The sequence below is a fragment of the Vicugna pacos genome, chromosome 21 (assembly GCF_048564905.1).
Source record: "Vicugna pacos chromosome 21, VicPac4, whole genome shotgun sequence".
Lineage (NCBI taxonomy): Eukaryota > Metazoa > Chordata > Mammalia > Artiodactyla > Camelidae > Vicugna > Vicugna pacos.
In genome coordinates this window covers 29134444-29153974 of record NC_133007.1, presented here as the reverse complement: position 1 = coordinate 29153974, position 19531 = coordinate 29134444, and the positions used below count along the sequence as shown (strand labels likewise).

Genomic DNA, 19531 nt, shown 5'->3' with positions numbered 1-19531 from the left:
TAGTAGCCCGGGCAGGCAGGGCCACGCGAGCGCTAGTCCCGAGGCTCGTGCTCCCCTCGTGCACAGCCCTCCCATTGGCTGCACGCTCCTTGTTTACCAAGAGCCCGACCAATCAGCGAGGTCGCAGCGGCGCGTGGACACAGTGTGCTCCTGGCGGGGAAAATGGTTGTTATGCACGGCTGCTGGGCTGGGAGGAGGGGGCGGAAGGGCGGAGGGGCGGAGGGGCGGAGGGGCTGCTTCCCTCCCTCCCAAAGGAAGGCAGGCTTCGGTGACCCTAAAATCTATCCGAGGCCCGTGGCCTTCGGAGGGCGGGTGCGGATGCTTCTGGACTGGGACCGGTGTTTGGAGGTAAAAGGAAAATGTGCTTATGAGGGAATTTCGTGCCAGGCTTTGCCAATGCAATTAATTTAGAGGCGACCGTTTATTCCCGGCTCACAAATTGCAAGTCGTGTGAAAAACAATCCCAGAGCTCCAAGAATACTTTAGAATTGGGGCGGAGGACGGAGAGTGCTGCTGTTAACTGTTCAAGCAACTCCCCTGTGTCCGTCTCTGGCCCCGGACCTCTGTTTAAAAAAACAAACAAACCCCCTCAAATGACTGTGTGTGAAGGAAAAGAGAACTTGTCACAAAATTTTAACCTGTCTTCAGCACTGGAAAGCGAGTACGTGCGCCTGATTGGCCTCCTCCCTCCCTTTCTAGCCCCCGGGGCCGGGGCCGCATGCGGGGCTGCGTGCGGGGCCGCCTGGTCCCTCAGCCCCTGAGCCCTCCGCGCTGTTCTCGGTCCTCTGGAGCGGAAATAGTGAGGGCGCGTCCACATCCTGTTGCTTATCCCCTTCGTCTGAAGAGATCAGTCCCTACCTGCAAAGCTGGGGAACACTCTGTTCATGTTGCCCGAGTTACCTCATTACCTCTTCAGTAAAGTGTGTTCTTTTGGCTCTGAGTCTCGCTCCCTCCCGGCTTCTCCAGGAAAGGGGGAAAAAGAGGCATGCTTCACTCTTCCCTTTTTTCCTGAGCTACTTGGACTCTTTCTAGTCTTCGGCCCCGCTCCAACTTAACTAAATCAAAGATACATCCCTAAATCTGCTGCGCACACTCCTCACAGCCTTTAAGTTAGTTGTAAGCAGGAGTTACCTTGTAACCAGTGTCAGTGGAAAGATGGCCGTGTTCCTGTCTGAAGGGAGCACTTCGCTGTCTGTGAAAAGTTGGGTGGTGTGTGTGTGTGTGTTTTACCTAAGCTGTTTAGAAATTGGTTAAGACAGGAAAGTCACTAGCACACGGTAAATTCAAGCTAAAAGAGACCCTGACTCCTTGTCCTGTGCTGTCATTTGGCTCCCTGTCAGATGGGTTTTTCCTTAGCTAGCCATGAGATGCCTTAGCAGCTGGCTCCTGAGAAATTATTCGTAAATGCAGTAAGAAAAACTTGTGTGCAGAGATACAGGGATTCTTCTCCCTTTTCATTGATTCCTGAGCCCCTCCTGTGTCTGTGTTGGAGATTGTTACCTCATTTCTTGTACTGGAAAGAAGAAGACAATGTTCCCAAGACTGAGATGGGGAAGTAAATAAGAAGCATTAGTTATACAGAAATCCTACCCTCTCAGCAAAAAGAAGCCTATTCATTGCTGTTAAGGGTACTTTCTTCTTCACACACCCTAACTGGGTTGACACCCTAATCCTAAGGATAAGTTACAACTCATCCTCACTATTAAGGAAGCTCAAGAATCAGGCAACAAGACTGTTGGAACACACACACACACACACACACACACACATTACTAACCTCCAGGAACAAAAGAGGGAACATTTTGATCCTTACGATGCGTAGGTTTGAGGTGGCACCCTGTTCAAGAAAGTTAACCAATAAGTCCTGAGTTGTTTTCAGTTGGTCAACAATACTGATTGAATTATCTAGATCAGGAAAGGTGGGGCTCTCACTAAAGTCATTTTTAAAATCCCATTTGTGGCTTCTGGGAGAATGGGAGAACTTTTAGTTTGATAGGTATGAAAATGTACATAAATATGAAATAACAAAATGTTTATCAAAAATACATGAGTCAATATTGTGAAACAGTGTGTAACATGTAACTACCTAAGTTTTGAGGGACTGGAAGAAGAGGTGAGTACAATAGATCAGGATGGTGATGATTTGGGACATCTTAGAGAAAACAGTATGCTGATAGTTACTTGGGCACCTATGAAGTTCTGACTTTTTGAGTTTTAAAAATTATTAGTGCAATTCTCTCTTGCTCTAAGTTCCTCTCTTGGGCTCTAGTTTCTTCTTCCTTTCCCATTTTGCAAAACTTGGTGCAGACCACTTGTTTGCTCTGTGCTACGCCTGGGTTCCCTTAAATGCCAAAAAATGATTTCCCTTTGGCAGCAGCAGCAGCTGCCTACCGGGCCTGTAGCCAAGGCATGTTCTGAAATGGAGTCCTCCTGGACAGAGTTGTTTACAACCTTTCACCTTATAGCCTGGTATTCTGATAAAAATGGGCCTTCTGATTCTTCTTTCTCAGTTCTTGGGTCAAAGGAAGAAAAAAGTCTTGTAAGCCGTTGTCCTGAAAACAGAGCACAAACGCCCGTGGAGTGCAGGGGAGAAAGAGGGCAGGTCCAATAGAAATAGCAGAGGGCGAAGTCCAGGAGCCTTGAAAATTAGATCACCTTTATCTGCTCTTCTCCACCCTCTTCAATCCCAGTGGCAATGGGAAACCCAGTGGTGATTGTTGTTTGCTTTACTGGAGGTGGTTGAGTAAAGCCAGAGCTTTCAGGGAGGGAAGTGCCTTCAGCACTGTTGCCGGTCAGAGACAGGGAGCTAGCGGCAGACCTCTGGCCTGCGGAGCGTTTAGGATGCCAAGGACTCAAGGCTCCTAATAACCCCTTTCTTTGTCCTTTTAATCTTTACCGTCATCGCCACTCTGTAAACTTCCCCTTTACTCTTGTCACCAGGTTCCATTTTTCCCTAGGGAATATGATTTTAGAGAAAAATAAAGGTCTGAAAGGCAGTGTGGAATTTGAGACCGACCAACTTTGTGTATGCCTCCAAGTCATGGATAAATAAGAACTTAGAGTTCAAAGTGACTTTTTTGCTATTTATCAAACACTTACACAGGTCCTTTACATAATTATCTCAATAGTATTTTATTTATAGGTTCATCTGCCATCTTGTTCCAGAAAGGATTTAAGGTTAAATTAATTCGTTTAATTCTCACAATAACCCCGTGACTCAGGGTTGGGTTGGTTAAGTCAGGCTCAGAGGGTTAAGTAATTTGCCTGCAGTCACAGATTTTGCAAATAGAGCAAGATCTTGAACCCAGGTCTGTCTGATTTAAAGTACATACTATTTGTAATATATTGTCATGCCACTCAATGCTTTAACATTTGGTATCTTGTTCGATCTTCATTGTAAAGGATTCAGAGCAAGACTCATAAAATTTTAGAGTTAAAGGGGATTCTAGTAGTCTTTAAAAAAAAATGTATTCTCTTATTTTAGTTAAGTGACTTACTCTAGGACATGCAGCTAGTAACTGGTGCAGCCACTTTCCAAACCCAAAATTCTTAATACTTCATCTAGAGTTCCTTATCTCTGGTTTGCTTTGTGAGAGTTCTTTTTTTTTAGTTTAGCTTTAATTGCTAAAAATAGTTCATCTGAACAGATTGGTAAGTGCCAGGAGTAAGGGGTGGACAAAACGGGTGAAAGGAGTCAAAATGTACAAAACTTCCAGATGTAAATAAAGAAGTCATGGGGATGTCATGTACAGCATGGTGGCTATAGTTAAAAATACTATACTGCATATATGAAAGTTGCTAAGAGAGTAGATTTTAAAAGTTCTCATTACAAGAAAAAAATTCTGTAACTATGAATGGTAGCAGTTGTTAACTGGACTTATTGTGGTGATCATTTCTCAATATATTCAAATATTGAATCATATGGTACACTTAAAACTAATACAATGTTGTATGTCAATTATACCTCAATTTTAAAAAGAACCACATCAGGAAGCCCATATTTCATGTTTGTTGGGGTCTGTTTTTCTACTATGTTGAAGAAAGAATGGAGTTCCAGGAGTTGCCCAATTTAGAGAAAGATGGGGAGAGGAGGTAAATTAATTTGTTCTGAACTCTTGTAGACTCATTTAAGATATTTCTTTTACAAAAATTACTTATTTTATTGAAGTACCATCAGTTACAACATGTCAGTTTCTGGTGTACAATGTCCTAGTCATGCACATACATACATATATTCGTTTTCATATTCTTTTTCATTAAAGGTTATTATAAGATATTGAACATAGTTCCTGTGCTATACAGCAGAAAAAATTTTTTAAATCTATTTTTATATATAGTGCTAACATTTGTAAATCTCAAACTCCCAAATTTATCCGTTCCCACCCCTTTCCCCTGGTAACCATAAGATTGTTTACTCTGTCTACAAGTCTTTGTTTTGTAGGTAAGTTCAGTGTCCTTTTTTTCTTTTCTTTTTCTAGATTCCACATATGTAAGATATTTCTTAAAGTTGCTTTATTATATAAAACATTTATTTCCCTTCTCATGCTATCGCCCCATATGTTTCCTTTACTGTGAAGTTTCTTAAAATGATAAGAAATACCAACTTTTTCTTTCGACTAAACTCGCCCCTTTGTAGTCTGGCTTCTGCTATCACTGAAATAGTTTCCTTTAAGGTTTCCAGAGGAATCCAGAGTGATGTTTTAAGCCTTATTCCCTTGACTCCTGTATAATTTGAAAACTGCCATCTTCTTAAAATGTAAATATCTATCTTGACTTTTGGACTTTATCCTGTTCTCCCTTGCTGCGTTTTTCTCTACCCCCTGAAAGCTTTTCTCAGGGGCTTGTCCTTGGCTCTCTCCTTTTCTTTCTTTAAGCTTTGCTGTTCAGTTTGACTGTCTGCACATCATTTGTGGACAATCTCCAGCCTGTCTCCAGAGCTCCAGCTGACATCTCAGATTCAACTTGTCCAGGGTGGAGTTCAGAACCTTCCCCCTGAGGTCAAACTCAGTTCTCCTTGTTTCTTTTAATAGGACCATTATATATTCCCTCACTTTCAAGGCATAAAATCCAGGAAATGCCTTTCCGTTCCTCCTTTCTGACATTCCCCACATCCAATCAATTGCTAGATTCTGTGGAGGCCATCTTTCCAGTGTTTCTAGAATCTCTTATTATTCCACTGCCACCACTCTGGTTCATGTCCCTGTTACTTTTGCCTAGATTATTTTAATAGCTTTTAACTGATCTTTCTGCTATAATCTATAGACCACAACTAGAATAATCTAACACAATTAAGTTCTGTCTGTTCCCGTGATGTTCCCAAACCCATTGCTTACTGAATCAAATTCAAGTGCTTCCACGTAGCATTTAATGCCGTCACATATTGAAGCCAAACTTTCCAGTCTCGTTTCCCACTGTGTCCTCAAATATGTACCCTACACCTCCGCCAAGCCTGAGTACTCAGTGTTCCCCTGATGCGTACTTCTCTGCCTTTGCTTAGCTTTTGTCTGTCTGGAATGCCTGACTTTCCTCCCCGACTCTGCGTTTTGAAATCCTTCCCACTCTTCAGTAGACAGCCAAGTGTCTTTTCTGCTATGAAAGCTTTCTTGATTCCTAATCCCCTCATCTCTTACCTTGCAGCCAAACAGGATTTCATTTTCTTCTGAATACTCCATTGCATGTTTATGGTTCTCACATGGAACTTACTTGTAAATTTCCTTTTCTCGCCTATGTAATGAATTCCTAGAGAGCAAGAATTGTGTCCTTTTTAATCTTTGAATCCTTCGTAGCATCTGGTAGAGTACATTTTGTAGAGAAAATAGGTTATTAAATACAAATTGAATTGGTAGATTGGAATATGTTTCTGGAGAAGAATATGTCACTAATTCAGAACTAGTATTATATCTTTTTTTTAAAAAAGTTTATTTTGAAAGATTTTTGAGAAAAAAAAAAACATAGCCAAGAATTTTGATTCCACACAGGAAACAGAAGCAATGCCAGGAGGGCTCGGGTGTCTTCCTCATATTGTTTCTTACTAGTGTTAGACTTTAAACTTCAACCTTAGCTCCTTCTGCTATAATGTAACATATAACCAGTCCCTTCTCAAAGCCTATGGCCCAGTTATGGATGAGAGCAAGGGTGGTGAGGCGGTGAGAGGTGGCGGTTTGTTTTTTTATGAGGGAAATTTGGATTGTGTTGATATTTATAACCATGAGAGAGATGGGACATTTTGTGCTTAACCCAGCTTCCCCTTTTCTGAGAAATTCTTTCTTAACACAATTCAGAAATCCAGTTGGCTCAGCCCTGCCACCCTGTGGGTAAATTAAAGTACTGTTGAGATCCTTAGTCCAAGTATTGTCTTAAACACAGGGAAGCTTTTCTGAGACCTGAAACTCGATCCCGACCATTCCCCTCAGGGAAAAAGATGATCCTTTGATCACAAGAAGAAGGAGCAGAGGAAGGAATATGGTGGTCATAACTGAGAGGAAGAAATTACACATGAAGACAGTTTTCTGTTTTTTATCCAGACTGACATTTAACAATACTTTCCTTGTTAATAGCATTTTATAAGTGTGCACAGAGCTAAATATACATGTGCATTATAAAACAATTGCACAAACATTTGATTCTCACTAGACAGGCAGGCAGAAATTTTATAGAAAGGAGTATTATGATTCAGAGAGCTCAGGTGACTTGCCTAAGTTCTCACAACTAGGACAAAATTCATCTGATTTATGCTTCAAAGATCTTTCCACAAAAGCATCTCTGATCCTTAAAAAAATGTCATCTCCTTTGTAAAGATTTCTCTGATTTCTACAAGCAGATTTAATTGTCACATTCTTTGTATTCCTAATGCCATGTTGGACATACTTTTATATAGTATGAATATTGATAATTTATCTGTTTATCTGTCTGCTCCTTGCCACTAAACTGAGCTCCCAAAGGTAGAAACCATGTTGCCTTATGGCCTGGCATAGTAGATGCTTCAAAAAGTGTAAAAAAGGGACAAAGTCAATCCGTAGGATTATTTTAGCCTGAGTAGCTAACGTGTAGCGTATCTAGCCCATCCCATGGCTCATCCTTCTGGCCTTGGTCTCTTCTCCAGCACTAATGGTACATCATCCCCAGGCTGTAGGCTTGGTTGTGATACATGTAGTGACCTCCATAAAGAGAAAATTAAACCATGGCAGACCCTTTCTGTTTCAGGTACTATAGTTTCAGCAAAGGACCTTTCAGTTTTTTGCTGAGATGAGGTGGGGGGGGGGAGGGCAGGATGAAGAGACATTAATTTTTTAAAAATCTGACTTAACCAGTTCCTGAGAGGTAGAAATAGAATAAAAGTACTGTATCAAAGGCCTATTATACAAAACCCTTGATATAAAAAATAGTTCTTTGAACATGGAAACAACCTAAATGTCCATCAACAGATGACTGGGATAAGAAGCTGTGGTGTATATATATACACAATGGAATACTACTCAGCCATAAAAAAGCATGCAGCAACATGGATGGACTTGGAGATCGTCACTCTAAGTGAAGTAAACCAGAAAGAGAAAGAAAAATACCATATGAGATCGTGCATATGTGGAATCTTAAAAAAAGACACAAATGAACTTATATATAAAACAAACAGACTCACAGACATAGTAAATAATCTTATGGTTACAGGGAAGGGGGTTGGGAATGGATGAATTAGGAGTTTGGGATTTGCAAATATTAACTAATGTATATAAAATAGATAAGCAGTAAGTTTCTACTGTATAGTGCAGGGAACTATATTCAATATCTTGTAGTAACCTATAATGAAAAAGAATATGAAAAGGAATATATGTATGTGTATGTATGACTGAAACATTATGCTATACACCAGATACTGACACATTGTAAACTCACTGTACTTAAATTAAAAATATGTGTGTGTATATATATAATCTGTGTGTGTATATATATATATATATATATAAATTCTTTGAATCAGTAGCAAACAATGATTCCAAAATAGCCCTGCAGTGGAGGCAGAACCCTGTTATCTTTCCTGACTTCTCTTTCACTTTCTCAAAGCCCACCCTCCATTCACACACAGATTTTTATCTCAGGAAACCTATGTAACTTATTTCTTCCTATTAACTGTTAGGAGGATGATGAGTAATTTGGTTTGGGAGTAGGCAGAAAAATTGGAGAATTTCAATTTTATTTTCTAATGTTCTTTCCCTTCCTTAGTGTTGGTGCAGCTTCTTGGCACTGATTTTGAGAACTGTAATTACTGGACTGTGGAAATTATCTCTGCTCCCTTGAGAAGAAATGTGGGAAGGAACCTTCCATGAAGAACACCCGGTGGGGTGAAGTGGATAGGGAGGAGGTTGGGTGGATCTGGGAAATGGTTAAGGTGGCCATAAGTATAAGAAGTTAAGGGGAAAGGCTTAAGACTGGCCAAAGTGGAAATGTCATCTCTTTTTAAAATCAAAATAATGTAACAAAATATAGTTAAAATCACACAATATTTAAAGCTTACACACACAAAAACAGCAGTCATCAGTTCCCTCTACTGAGATAATCTCTTCCAATTATTTCAGCTTTCTCATCTGATGTTTACTTCATATTTGTAAATTATATATTTCTCCTTTTATTTCTTAATGTAGAAATATTAGACAGTAAATTGGATATTAAGCATCTTATATCACATTGTATCCCTACCTTCCCTTCCCTCTTACCTTATCCTCCCAATAGCGTTATCATCACAATTTTGGCCATGTCAGTAGTCAGTGCTGACATGATTATTACTGTGTAAATAACATCAATTGTGGAGCCAAGCAGTGTATTTTGATTGTTTCATGCTCAAACAACCCTTTGTTGTGAAATTATAATTGTTTAAGCAATTTATTATGCACCTGTCTTCAGCTTATTTCTGAAATGACAGTTCTGTTAAGTTCTTACTAATGTTTTCTCTCAAATGGTCAACATATCAGATAATCAAAGAAATTAATTTTTTTTTCTGGAGACTTGCCCCACCTCCACTGAGTAATTCTTTTTGGTCACCATCGCCACCTTGCTGACTATTGGTGGAGTGGAAAGACAAAACTACGAGACACAGAGTTGGTGTTTTTAAACCAGAAAATGTCCTTTCTATGGTCTCTGACCTTGCGAATGACAAGCTGGAGGAAGGAATATGGTCCTTGTGTTAAGGGTAGAAGAGAGGGTTTAAAATAGTTAAATGTCCTCTCCCTTTGCCCTGTCATCCTCTTGTTCTGCCTATTCTGTTGTATGAATTTGCCACAATTCGTGTATCCATTCACGTGTTGATGGACATTTGGGTTGTTTCCAGTTTTCAATTTTGGGTTATTATGGACAAAACTGTTATGAACATTTGTATGCAAGTCTTGGTGCAGACACATTATCATTTCTCTTGGCTCAGTACTTAGAGGTAGACTGTTTCGATTGTATGCTAAGGGTATACTTAACTTTTAAAGAAACTGCCAAACCATTTTACAAAGCAGTTGCACTATTTTGCATTCCCACCAGTAGCATGTGAAAGCTTCACAATTTGCCAACACTTACTTAATATGGTCAATCTTTTTTTTTTTTGTCAGTCTTTTTAATTTTAGCTATCCTTGTGGGTGTGTTGTGTTTTCTCATTGTGGTTTTAATTTGACTTGCATTTCCATAATGAATAATTATGTTGGGCATCTTTTCGTATGTTTATTTTGAGTTACCCATTTTTAAATAGTCCATTAGTAATAGGGTTAATCCTAAGTTAGGGCAAAGGAAGCAGTGTTACATGACAGGTGCCATAAAAGAATCTACTCACCAACTGGCTATGAAATTCTTCTTAACTTACTTGAAATTCCCACCTGAGGCATAAAGGTACATGCTCTTTTGAGCTGAGAGAACCCATATAAGGAGCAGTTTCTAAAAAAGATGTTTTGAATTGAAATGCCTAAGTTATCTGTAAGTGAAGACAGCAATGGGTATGCTTCCTCCCATTTTCTTCCATTAGAACAGCTTGTTTTCTAGATTAGCTAAAGGTCATTTTTGTAAGTACAGAGACTGTGCTTTGAGGGAATGGCAGAGTGGCTGGGGTCCTTGGAGAAAGTGGAGAGGCAGGAATAGGGGATAAAGAATTGCAAAAGAAATTTGAAATAGCTGACCAGACAGGACATCCTGTCTGGTAAGCCCTGGCCGGTGCCTGTCTGTATTCTGGAGGAGTATAGTCAGGTGGGTGAGACTGAGAGGAGAGGGGGGAGATAGGGTAAATGCACAAATGTATCGGAGGGTGGGGGCAGGCCCCAGGGAATGGAGTGCCTGACACCAGAAACGGGGAAGATGCTGAATGTTAACGTTACCCTCTTCATAGTTTAGTTCCGAGCAGCACTATTACCTTAGAACATCCTGGGCTAGAACAGCTTCTGTTTTCAGTCTTCTCTTCGACCAGCTAGATCCCTTTAATTTGGGGCCTTTCCCCCTCTTTCCTCAGCTCTGTCTTTTGGGTTCCATGTGACAGAAGAAGAAAGTAGCTTTTGTGGTGGCGGCCACTGCATGCAACTCCCCTTCCCTGCGCGGCTCCGCAACCAAAATCTTCAGTGGCTGCTCCCCGGACAGTACAGTGCAGTGGGTAAGGGCCCAGGCCCTGGAGCCCCACCGCCTGGGTTCAGTTTCTGGCTCTCCCGTTTATTAGCTGTGTGACTGTGGGCAAGTGGCTCAATCATCCTGTACCTCAGTTTCCTTATCTAAAAATAGAGATAATATGACCTTCTTTAAAGAGTTATGAGGATTAAGTGAATTAATAATTTAAAAGTGTTTAGAACATGGGCTGGCAGGTTATAAGCTCTTGATAATGTTAGCTATTAATTGAATTTAAACTCCTTGGCCCCTCTTTCAAGGCACTTTATAATCTGGCCTCTGCCTGTCTACCCGTCTGTCTCATTATTTCTTGTCTACTTCATTTGAGTTTTGCTGTTTTCCTCACTGAATCATGAATCTAGGCATAGTTCCACATGGCTTCCATTGCCTGGAAGGTCCTTAATTCAATTCCTACCCAGTCTTCAAAGATCACTTCAAATCCCATCTCCTCTATTACCTCTTATTACCAATTATTTCTTGAGTTCGCGTCAATCATCTTCCCATTTGAGTTCATAGTGCCATAGAATTTAGTGAATAGTTACACACTCATCACTCCTTCATATGAAACCGTTTTTGTCTCCCTAATAGCCTGTAAACTTCCCGAGTGCAGAAGCAATGTCTGATACTTCTGAGCTCTGTTTCAGTGGCGTGAACACCTTGCCTTTATTCCATTTCAAGCGTCTGTAAAGAGATTCAACGCAGGCAACAGAGGAGGATGTGGAGAATGTATAGCTTTAATAACAGATTAGTTAGGGCTGGGGATGATAGCTTCCTTCCTGTCTGTGGCACTCTCCAAAGACAGAGAGTCCCTTCCCCAAAGGTCCGGACAACCCCTGCTTCACTTGTGAACCAAGAAAGCAGAACACATCTTACCCACATACGCTTATCAAACAGACTCTTGCCCCTGTCATTTCCTCTTCTTTCCATCTTCCAAGAGAAAATACTAGATTTTGAGTTTCTGATGGGTTATGATCATGTCTTTCTCTTTCAGTTCTTCCCTGTTGAAAGTCTCAACCCTTAATTTTTCTACTGATCATCAGGACCCTTATAACCTCTAAGCTTGTAGGGGTGATCTCAGGAGTGGATGGACTGGAACAATTTGCTTATTATAAACAAGACTGGGAAAATTGGTAAAGAACCCCTACAGAGGTCTGGAATGCAGAAACCTTGCCCAGAATCCTTATTCTGTGATCATTTCAAGCCTGGACTGCAGCCTTACCTTACTCCAGATAAATGTCATTGTTTCATGTGTCTTCTAGTCCCCCACTGTTTCCTTCAGTGATTCTTTATGTTCTTCCTTGTCAATCTCTATCCCCAAATCATTTCTAAGCCAGTCACAGGATTGCTAGCCTCGTTACTGAGTGCAAAGCCACAGAACAAAGAGCCCAGAAAGGAGTGGGGCTAGGAGGGTTGCTGAGAAAAGAGGAACCCCCGCATCTGAGGGGAAGAGATGCAATTTTTCCAAGTCTGGCAGGAAGGCTCGGGCGTCCTCCAGAGCTGCCTGAGCTGCCACAGTAAAGTTGGGATCACCAGAGATTAAAACATCAAAGACACAGGAATGGAAGTAAACGTCTTCAACTGGTAGCCCTTCCTTGCACAGCTGTCTGGCGGTATCAATGGTGATAGCTCCCCGACGACTGCGCTCTGAACGAGAAAGTCGCTGGCTTGGAGGGCATCCCCCAACACAGAGCTGCAGGTCCTGCTCAGCTGAGAAGGCCCTGGCCACATCCTCAGCTACTTTGATGGAGAAGGAGAGCTGCTTAGCTGTCTGCCGAATGATTATAGTTGTGCCAATATAGGCAGCTTGGATCTCCACATGGCTCCCAGGGTTAGCGGTTCGAATGGATAAACTTGAGCCCCCAGGTCTGTCACCTCCGTTGATAGATCCATCTTCAAAGGCTGCAGGAAGATTGTCCACCTCAGCCTGGTAGACCTTCTGATCGATGCATTCCTGCATGTTCTTAAATATAATGGTGAGCTGTGAGGGCAAGAGGGAAAACAGCTTATTTGGGGCGCTGTGCATCCCCCTCCACTTATCAGGCCTCATTACCTATTCAGGGATCTGATCCCAGCAGAGAAGCAAGGCTTGTCATGGTCCTCACAACTCGATCCCTTCTTTATGTTCCAGTATTGCCTCAACCCTGCTCCACCCCTCTCTCCTTTTTGGTCTCAATTTCAGAGACTCCCACAGGAGAAGAAGCTTCCCTTCCGTAACTCCTCAACCCAGAGCTCAGCTTCCCTCTCCCCAACTTCCTCTTCAGTGTTTTCTGCTTTGGAGCAAAATTCCCACCGAGGGGAAGTGATTTACTGGAGCAAGTGTTCGGTGGGAGGGAGTGATTCAAGATGTGGAAGTAGTGGAGGAGGAAAGGGAATAGGGAGCATTGCTATGAAACAGTGGGAATGGCATGGGAGAGGTACCCGGGGGTGACCATGAGAGGGTCTGGAGGAGCAGCTGAGTCCCTGACCTTCCGGGTGGTGGTGGCGTTGGCCCCCGATGCCACGGGGGAGCTGGTGGCCTGGACAAAAAGGAAGTCATTATCCAGCAAGGGCCAGGCTCCTTGGACACGACACGTGTGAAAGTGGTGGTGGAAGCTGCGCACGTGGGGGTCGCCGAAGGAGGCGCAGTGCAGGAAGCCTGGGGGCCGACCGTGCAGCCGGGAAAACCGGCCTTCATAGTCACAGGGGTCCGGGGCTGGAGGGCCAGAGGACCTGACCGGGCCGGCGCCCGGCAGGGCGGGGCCTCGGGGTGGGGGAGGGGCGGTGGGGCCCTGGCGGGAGCAGTTGTGCTGGATCATCAGGTCTTCGATGCCGTGCACCGCAGAGTGGAAGGCAAGGTCCCCGCGGCAGGTGCGGGCCGTGCGCCGAGTGCAGAGTGCGTAGGAGCGGAGGGCTCGACAGAGGCCGCTGGAGCCCACCCCTCCACCCCGGCCTCCTCCTCCTCCTCCTCGGAAGGCTCCAGGCGAACCCCCACCTCTAAGGCTCAGAGTGGACGATACATACTCAGCATTGCAGCGGAGGATCTTGCACTGAGAATGAGCTGAGGACGGAAGGGAGAGGATTGTGAGATGGTCCCCAGGTCCCTGCTCTATCATGACTCTCCCAGATCCCATCAGGGAATGCAGCCGTTCCTAAAACCCAGCTGAGAGCCCTCCCCGGCCCCCAGCCCCCAGCCTCCGAGCCCTGTTCGCGTTCGGTCTTGCTAAAAACGTGCAAGCCCTGCTACATCTCTCCTGCTTGTTGACCGGGGGCTTCCCAGCGCCCTTCCCAAGCTGGGTGGGACATAAAATACACCCATCTTAGAGTGGGGCAAGTGACAGGGGCTCCTCCGCACCCACCTCTTCTCACTCACACATGCTCGCATGCCACCCCTACATGACAGTCTACCCTCTAGATTCCCCAAACCCTTCCCTAACCCTTCCTTACCATGTCCACAGAGGAGCAGCAGGAGAGTGAGAGTGCTTAGAGTTGGGGGACTGCCATGGGGGGACCAGGCACTAGGGGACTGGCCTGGGTCCCCCATACCTAGCCAGCCAGGTCCCCCCAGGCTCCGGTTCTTTCCAGCTGATGACCCTCCTACCTAGTGAATTTTGACCGGACGTCCTGTAAGGGACTGAAAAAAGAAATTTGGCTGGGCATGGGGAAAGAGAAGAGTTGAAGACTGTTCAGAATGATGTGAAGAGAATCTGGGGAGATCAAGAAAAAGATGAGTAGACTGAAGTTCGGGGAGAATGGGGCTGTCCAAACTGGAAGTGCCTGTTAAGCCTTTGTGCCCTGCTCTTGTGGCCACTTTCAGATCCCTTATGCAATACCCCTAGGTGGGGGCGGAAGAAAGGTTGAGTGGACTCAGGGAGGCAGAGAGGCAGAGTCCAGTGTATTGCCCCATTCTGAGCTACCACACAGCAGAAATGGCAAAAGAAAAAAAAAAAAAGAGGAATCATGTGGATAGGTCAGATACCAATCATGCCAGTGGGCTCCTCAGTAGAATTAGGATCTGAAAATACTTCAGAAACATACCTCTTATTTGCCCCTCTTCATTAGGAGGGGAGACCTCTAGGGGTCATTCATTTCTTTTCCTCCTTTGTGTCAGAATTTTAAGCAAGAAGGAGTTAGGGTGGTAGACCCACCCCCTCTCTAGAACATCAATATTCAAATGAAAAGGGAACCAGTCTCTTTTATTTACTCTAGAGAGCTGCAGTTACAATCCCTCTCTCTCGTGGAATAATGGGATGCAAACCAAGCATGCAGATCAATATTTGTTTGTTGTGAGTCAACAGTTCTCATAGTTTTCCAAACCCGACTGCAGAACCACTCCTTCCATTAATCTTCACTTTGCAAGTTTAGAAGTTTTCAGTCTTGATGAGGACGGGGCTTGGAGAGGGGCTAACTCCCTTTGCCAAACTACCCTCTCCTGGGGTAAGGATATGACTGAGAGACAGTCATGCAGAAGGGAGAACAGAATGATGGGACCAGAGTTGTGGGGAGAAGTCATTTACAACAAGGAGTAGCGCCCACCCTTGGAAGTCCAATGTGAAGGGCACTGCTAAGTGGGGGCAGGGTAGAAGGGTATCAGTGACTAATCATCTGAGGCTAAATTTGGCCTTGGTGAGAAAACCACAGAATAGGAGATGTGGGCAGCTCCTCCTGGAGAAGGAGACTTCATCAGAAGTCTTGAGGTAACAAGGTAAGGAGAACTAAGACTCTCAGGAGAGAGAAGGGGTTTAAACTTCTAATGGCCAGAAGCCAGAAAGTAATAAGACGGAAGAAGAAATGGAGATTGGGGCAACTTGGTAGGGAAGAGATCCTAGCTTTTGCACCAGAGACATCCAAGTAGGTGTCGTAATTTTATGAAGGTCTAACTTCAATCCAAAAGCTTATTAAAGGAATTGTAATTTCATTTTGACTTACTGTTTCCAGAGGTCAGACATTAGTCTGATATCCAATTCTCCAGCCATGACTGTCTACTCTGTCCATCAGCTCCAGCCAGGGGATCCCCCGTCTCGTTCTTCATGTCTCCCCCAGTTCCCCGGACCGGCTGCAATCTCACTGAGGTCAGGGAACCAGAGAAGGTCTTGTGTGGGGGGATGGGGGAGTATATGGCTGGCCAGAGTGCTGGACAGCTGAGCGGGGGAGGGAGGTGGCTACTGAGTTGACTGTTTTAAAAATAGCTAAGTCCAAAATTCCAGGAAGGTTGGTGGGGGTAGGGTGTGGGAGTAGGGGGAGTAGGGAGGGTAGGAGGATTAGAAAGAATATGGAGTATAGGGTGCCAAGTGGGGAAGGTAGAGCAGAAATATGATAAGCAAATCAGATATCCAATTCAAGCTTATATAGTTCTAGTCACTGCCTACTCCAGGCAGCCCTCCAGCATTGTCAATAATGAGCTCCTCCTGGCCTTTAAAAATTAGAGTGCACAGTTGTGTGCCTTTTGTTCACCACCCTCATCCCTGCTGTATTGAATACTGTATTTAGTTTCTACAGAGCATATCTAGGAGGTAGCTGACTTAAAATAAGGTCCATAGCAGAGGTATTTCACAGCCCCTCCCCACTCTTTGCAGAGTATTTCAGAAGGACTAAAGAAGCCAGCTGTCTAGAGAAGAAATCTGAGCTCTGAGTTGTTTAGGATGAGGGTTTATTTCACTCTACCAGCTCAGATCCTTGCAGCTGTCTGTCCCCCTGCCTTCTCCATTTTCATTCCCTTCATTTATGTAGCAATTCCTCTTCCCAAACATACACACAAAAATATAACCTCTTGAGCTGCTGGAGGAGGAGGCTAGCAAAGGCAAAGAGACAGACGGGGATACTAACCACTGTACCAATGAGGAGCTGTTAGCAGAGGCAAAGAGGTGAAGCAGGGATGGGGATAGAATTTTTTGAAGGTTATCAATCCATAGAGGAGAGGAACTTAGGGAGATAAACTGAGGGAAAAAAAGAGATTCAGAAAGGTACGTTTGTGGAGTCACATAATCTTGTGACCTTTCAAGACAGTGGAAGGTAGTGATGTCCTGTTTTTGCAGCCGTAGGCATCAGACATCCTCATCTCTTAGTACTTGCCAAGTGAAATTGACACAAAGGCTGATTTCAAATGGTGTCCCTAAGGCATCTATCTGCATTAACTGACTCCACATTTAATTCAGAATCCGGAGGCCTACACAGTACTCTTCTCTTTGTTACACATATTATCTGAAAAATTTAGCTTTTCTCTCCACCACTTGAAGCCATATCACAAGGGCTTTTATTACAAAAATGTAAAATGACCCAAACCAAACTATCCAAGTGACTTTAAAACACAGCAATTTGACCATGGCATCCCAAGTGGGATATAGTCTGAGAATAAAGAGGAGTGCAAAAATATTTTAAAGCGGTCATATTGTTGGTGGTAGTGTTGGTATTGTTATTCTGAAAGCATTGTAGGGGTATTGTGGGATAAAACAAATGAGTCTTTATGAAACAGGATTTTTGATGTGGAAGAAAAAGATAACAGATTTATGATGGATGAAATTAAGTAAAAACTCTATAATTCTGAATTTAAATTGGAAGTATAAGTCATAGTTACACTTTTATATATAACATATACTTAGAGTTTATAAAGAGCTCGTGGTGTATTTTATCTGAAAACATTCCCTAACTTTATCCTGAAAAGGCCTAGAAACAATAAGCCAGTAGCAATGAACACCCTTGTGTCCAATTTGAGTTATCTAAATACCATTTGCACTAAAAAAATTCCTTGGAGAAATGGCTGATTTCAGATATGGGACAGGAATTGTCCAAAACAAGCAAGTGTTCAAAGACTATGACTATTGTATCAAAAGGCTTAGAAGAAACTAGAATAGTTCCCACTGGCCAAGGATGGGACAATATGAGTGTCAAAATAGATGCTATCTGCAATAGACCCAAACATATCAGATATGCTTAAATCTGTGATTTCACAATGATACTTAAAAATAAAAACCTCATTGGTCATTGTTGGAGAATGATAGGAGAACAACTCATTATTTTGAAACTGGAAAGAATCAAGCATTTATCCTAGTTTTTCTGGGGGAACTGAAGATGAGGGGAAATCTTCTCTTTATAGAAGTTTTCCAGCAAATAAATGAAGAAGGTATGGCATAATTACAATATCAACATTTTGTAACTCGTAGTGAATTAATGTATCTAGGCAATGATCAACAACAGCTGTTACCATCACAAAAGGAGAGACAAACGTGTCTTCCTGATCATAGGTGAATACCCAGTTCCGCCTATGAAGTAGTCTTGCAAAAAAACCCTTCAGTCTGAGTCTGATCAACCACTAGTCTAGAACTTACTATTTATTTACAAGACACGTGGGAGGCATCAAGTGATGCTTCAGAGGTGCAAATCCAGACTGTGGGAATACTCTTCAGAACAAGTGACCTGGGTTCTTCAATTAATAAATTGGAAAAAAATAAAAAAGAAGAAGGAGAAGAAGGAGAAGGAGAAGAAGAAGCAAAGATGGAGAGGGAAACTATAGACTAAATATATTTAAAGAGACATCAAACAGTTGCAGAGTATGAACTCTGTTGGATTCTAATTCAGGAAAACAAAAAAGAAATTATGAGATAGTTGGAGGAACTTGAATGTTGATGAACATTTACTGGATCCTTAATGATTTATAAGGAGTTATTGTTAAAGTTGTTGGTGTGATAAATGGTATTTAAAAAAAAATAAGTGCTTGTCTTTTAGAGATACATCTTGAAATATTTTCAGATGAAAAGATACGATAGCTGGGGTTTGCTTCCAAATAATACAAGATGAAGGAGAACCAGGTGGAGGTAATGATAAAATAAGATTGAAACATGAATTGATAATTGTTGAAACTGGGTTATGGAGATACAGGAATTCATTATATAAGTCTCTTTCTTTCTGTAAGTGTTTGAGAATACCCATAATAAAACTTTAAAGAAGGAAGCCATCTGTGGGCTCTTTGAGATTATTAAGAAATTTGACCAATATCTTGTCAAATCTCATCTATTTCCGAGGTAAAAAAGAATTGGATTTATTGCTGCAGCAAGGGAGAGAGTGCTGCAGTGGAATTGTGGGATCATTTCAGTAGGGGAAATTAGAATTTGCCTTTTGTAGAGACGAGGCTTCTGTTGGATGATTCTGAACGAGAGTTTAGAATAGTAAGGGCCAATTTTGGATTGAATATTGTCAAAAAGAAAGAGTATTTCAATGATTGGGTATCTAAATTTCTATCTAGGATGCAGAAAGATTAAAGAGGGATTGGAGTCAAAATTGGTTAAAATAACAAAAAAAGTAGCAACTACCCATGTTAAGAGGGAATGTTTGGACATTTTTGTTGTTGCAGAGTGGTCTTGTCTCTATTTAGTTCCAAACACAGTTGTGGTGTGGGTCTAATAAGCTGAGAGTTAATAATTGTCAACCTAGACTTCTACACTCAGCTAAAATATTATTCTAGAATTAAAAATGGGTAAAATATTTCAAATGATCCAAAACCTGAAGGAATTTACCACTAATAAATTCTAATTAAAATTACTGTTTAAGGGGGGAGGGTATAGTTCAAGTGGTAGAGTGCATGCTTAGCATGTATGAGGTCCTGGGTTCAATCCCCAGTACCTCCTCTAACAACAGATAAATAAGTAAACCTAATTTCCTCCCCCCACCAAAAGAAATAAAATACAAATTTTAAAAAATAAAGTTACTGTTTAAAATATTTACTACAGAAAGGATGGTTTTGAGCAAAGAAAAATGAATGAAGATAAGAGAGGGAATGGTAAGGTAAACAAAGAGATAAATGTATCTAAATCTAAACAAAGAATTGCCGTATTTTAAAAATGACTGCTTAATGGCAGTGAAAAACACAATAATAACACATAAAACAGGAGAGGAATTATGATTAAAGCTGTCTTAGTTTCTCATATTGTTTTTGAGTGTCAAATTT

General features: G+C 42.3%; 1 protein-coding gene across 1 annotated transcript; it reads right to left on the bottom strand.

The window, feature by feature from the left end:
- Positions 1 to 11325: 11325 nt before the first annotated feature.
- HJV (hemojuvelin BMP co-receptor) lies at positions 11326 to 14134 on the bottom strand. The gene is made up of 3 exons (XM_006212448.3): positions 14038 to 14134; positions 13080 to 13651; positions 11326 to 12592 (listed from the first exon to the last, which is right to left on the bottom strand). Exons 1-3 carry the CDS (start codon positions 14132 to 14134, stop codon positions 11969 to 11971), a joined length of 1293 nt encoding a protein of 430 aa, XP_006212510.1. The 3' UTR covers positions 11326 to 11968.
- Between the last annotated feature and the right edge of the window lie 5397 nt (positions 14135 to 19531).

Bases quoted from the DNA above. Each gene is read 5' to 3' on its own strand.
- HJV (XM_006212448.3), bottom strand. From the start codon at position 14,134: ATGGGGGACCCAGGCCAGTCCCCTAGTGCCTGGTCCCCCCATGGCAGT. The intron at 13,652-14,037 runs GTAAGGAAGGGT...TTCCGTCCTCAG, and splicing joins GCTGCTCCTCTGTGGACATG to CTCATTCTCAGTGCAAGATC. The intron at 12,593-13,079 runs GTCAGGGACTCA...TTGCCCTCACAG, and splicing joins ACGCCACCACCACCCGGAAG to CTCACCATTATATTTAAGAA.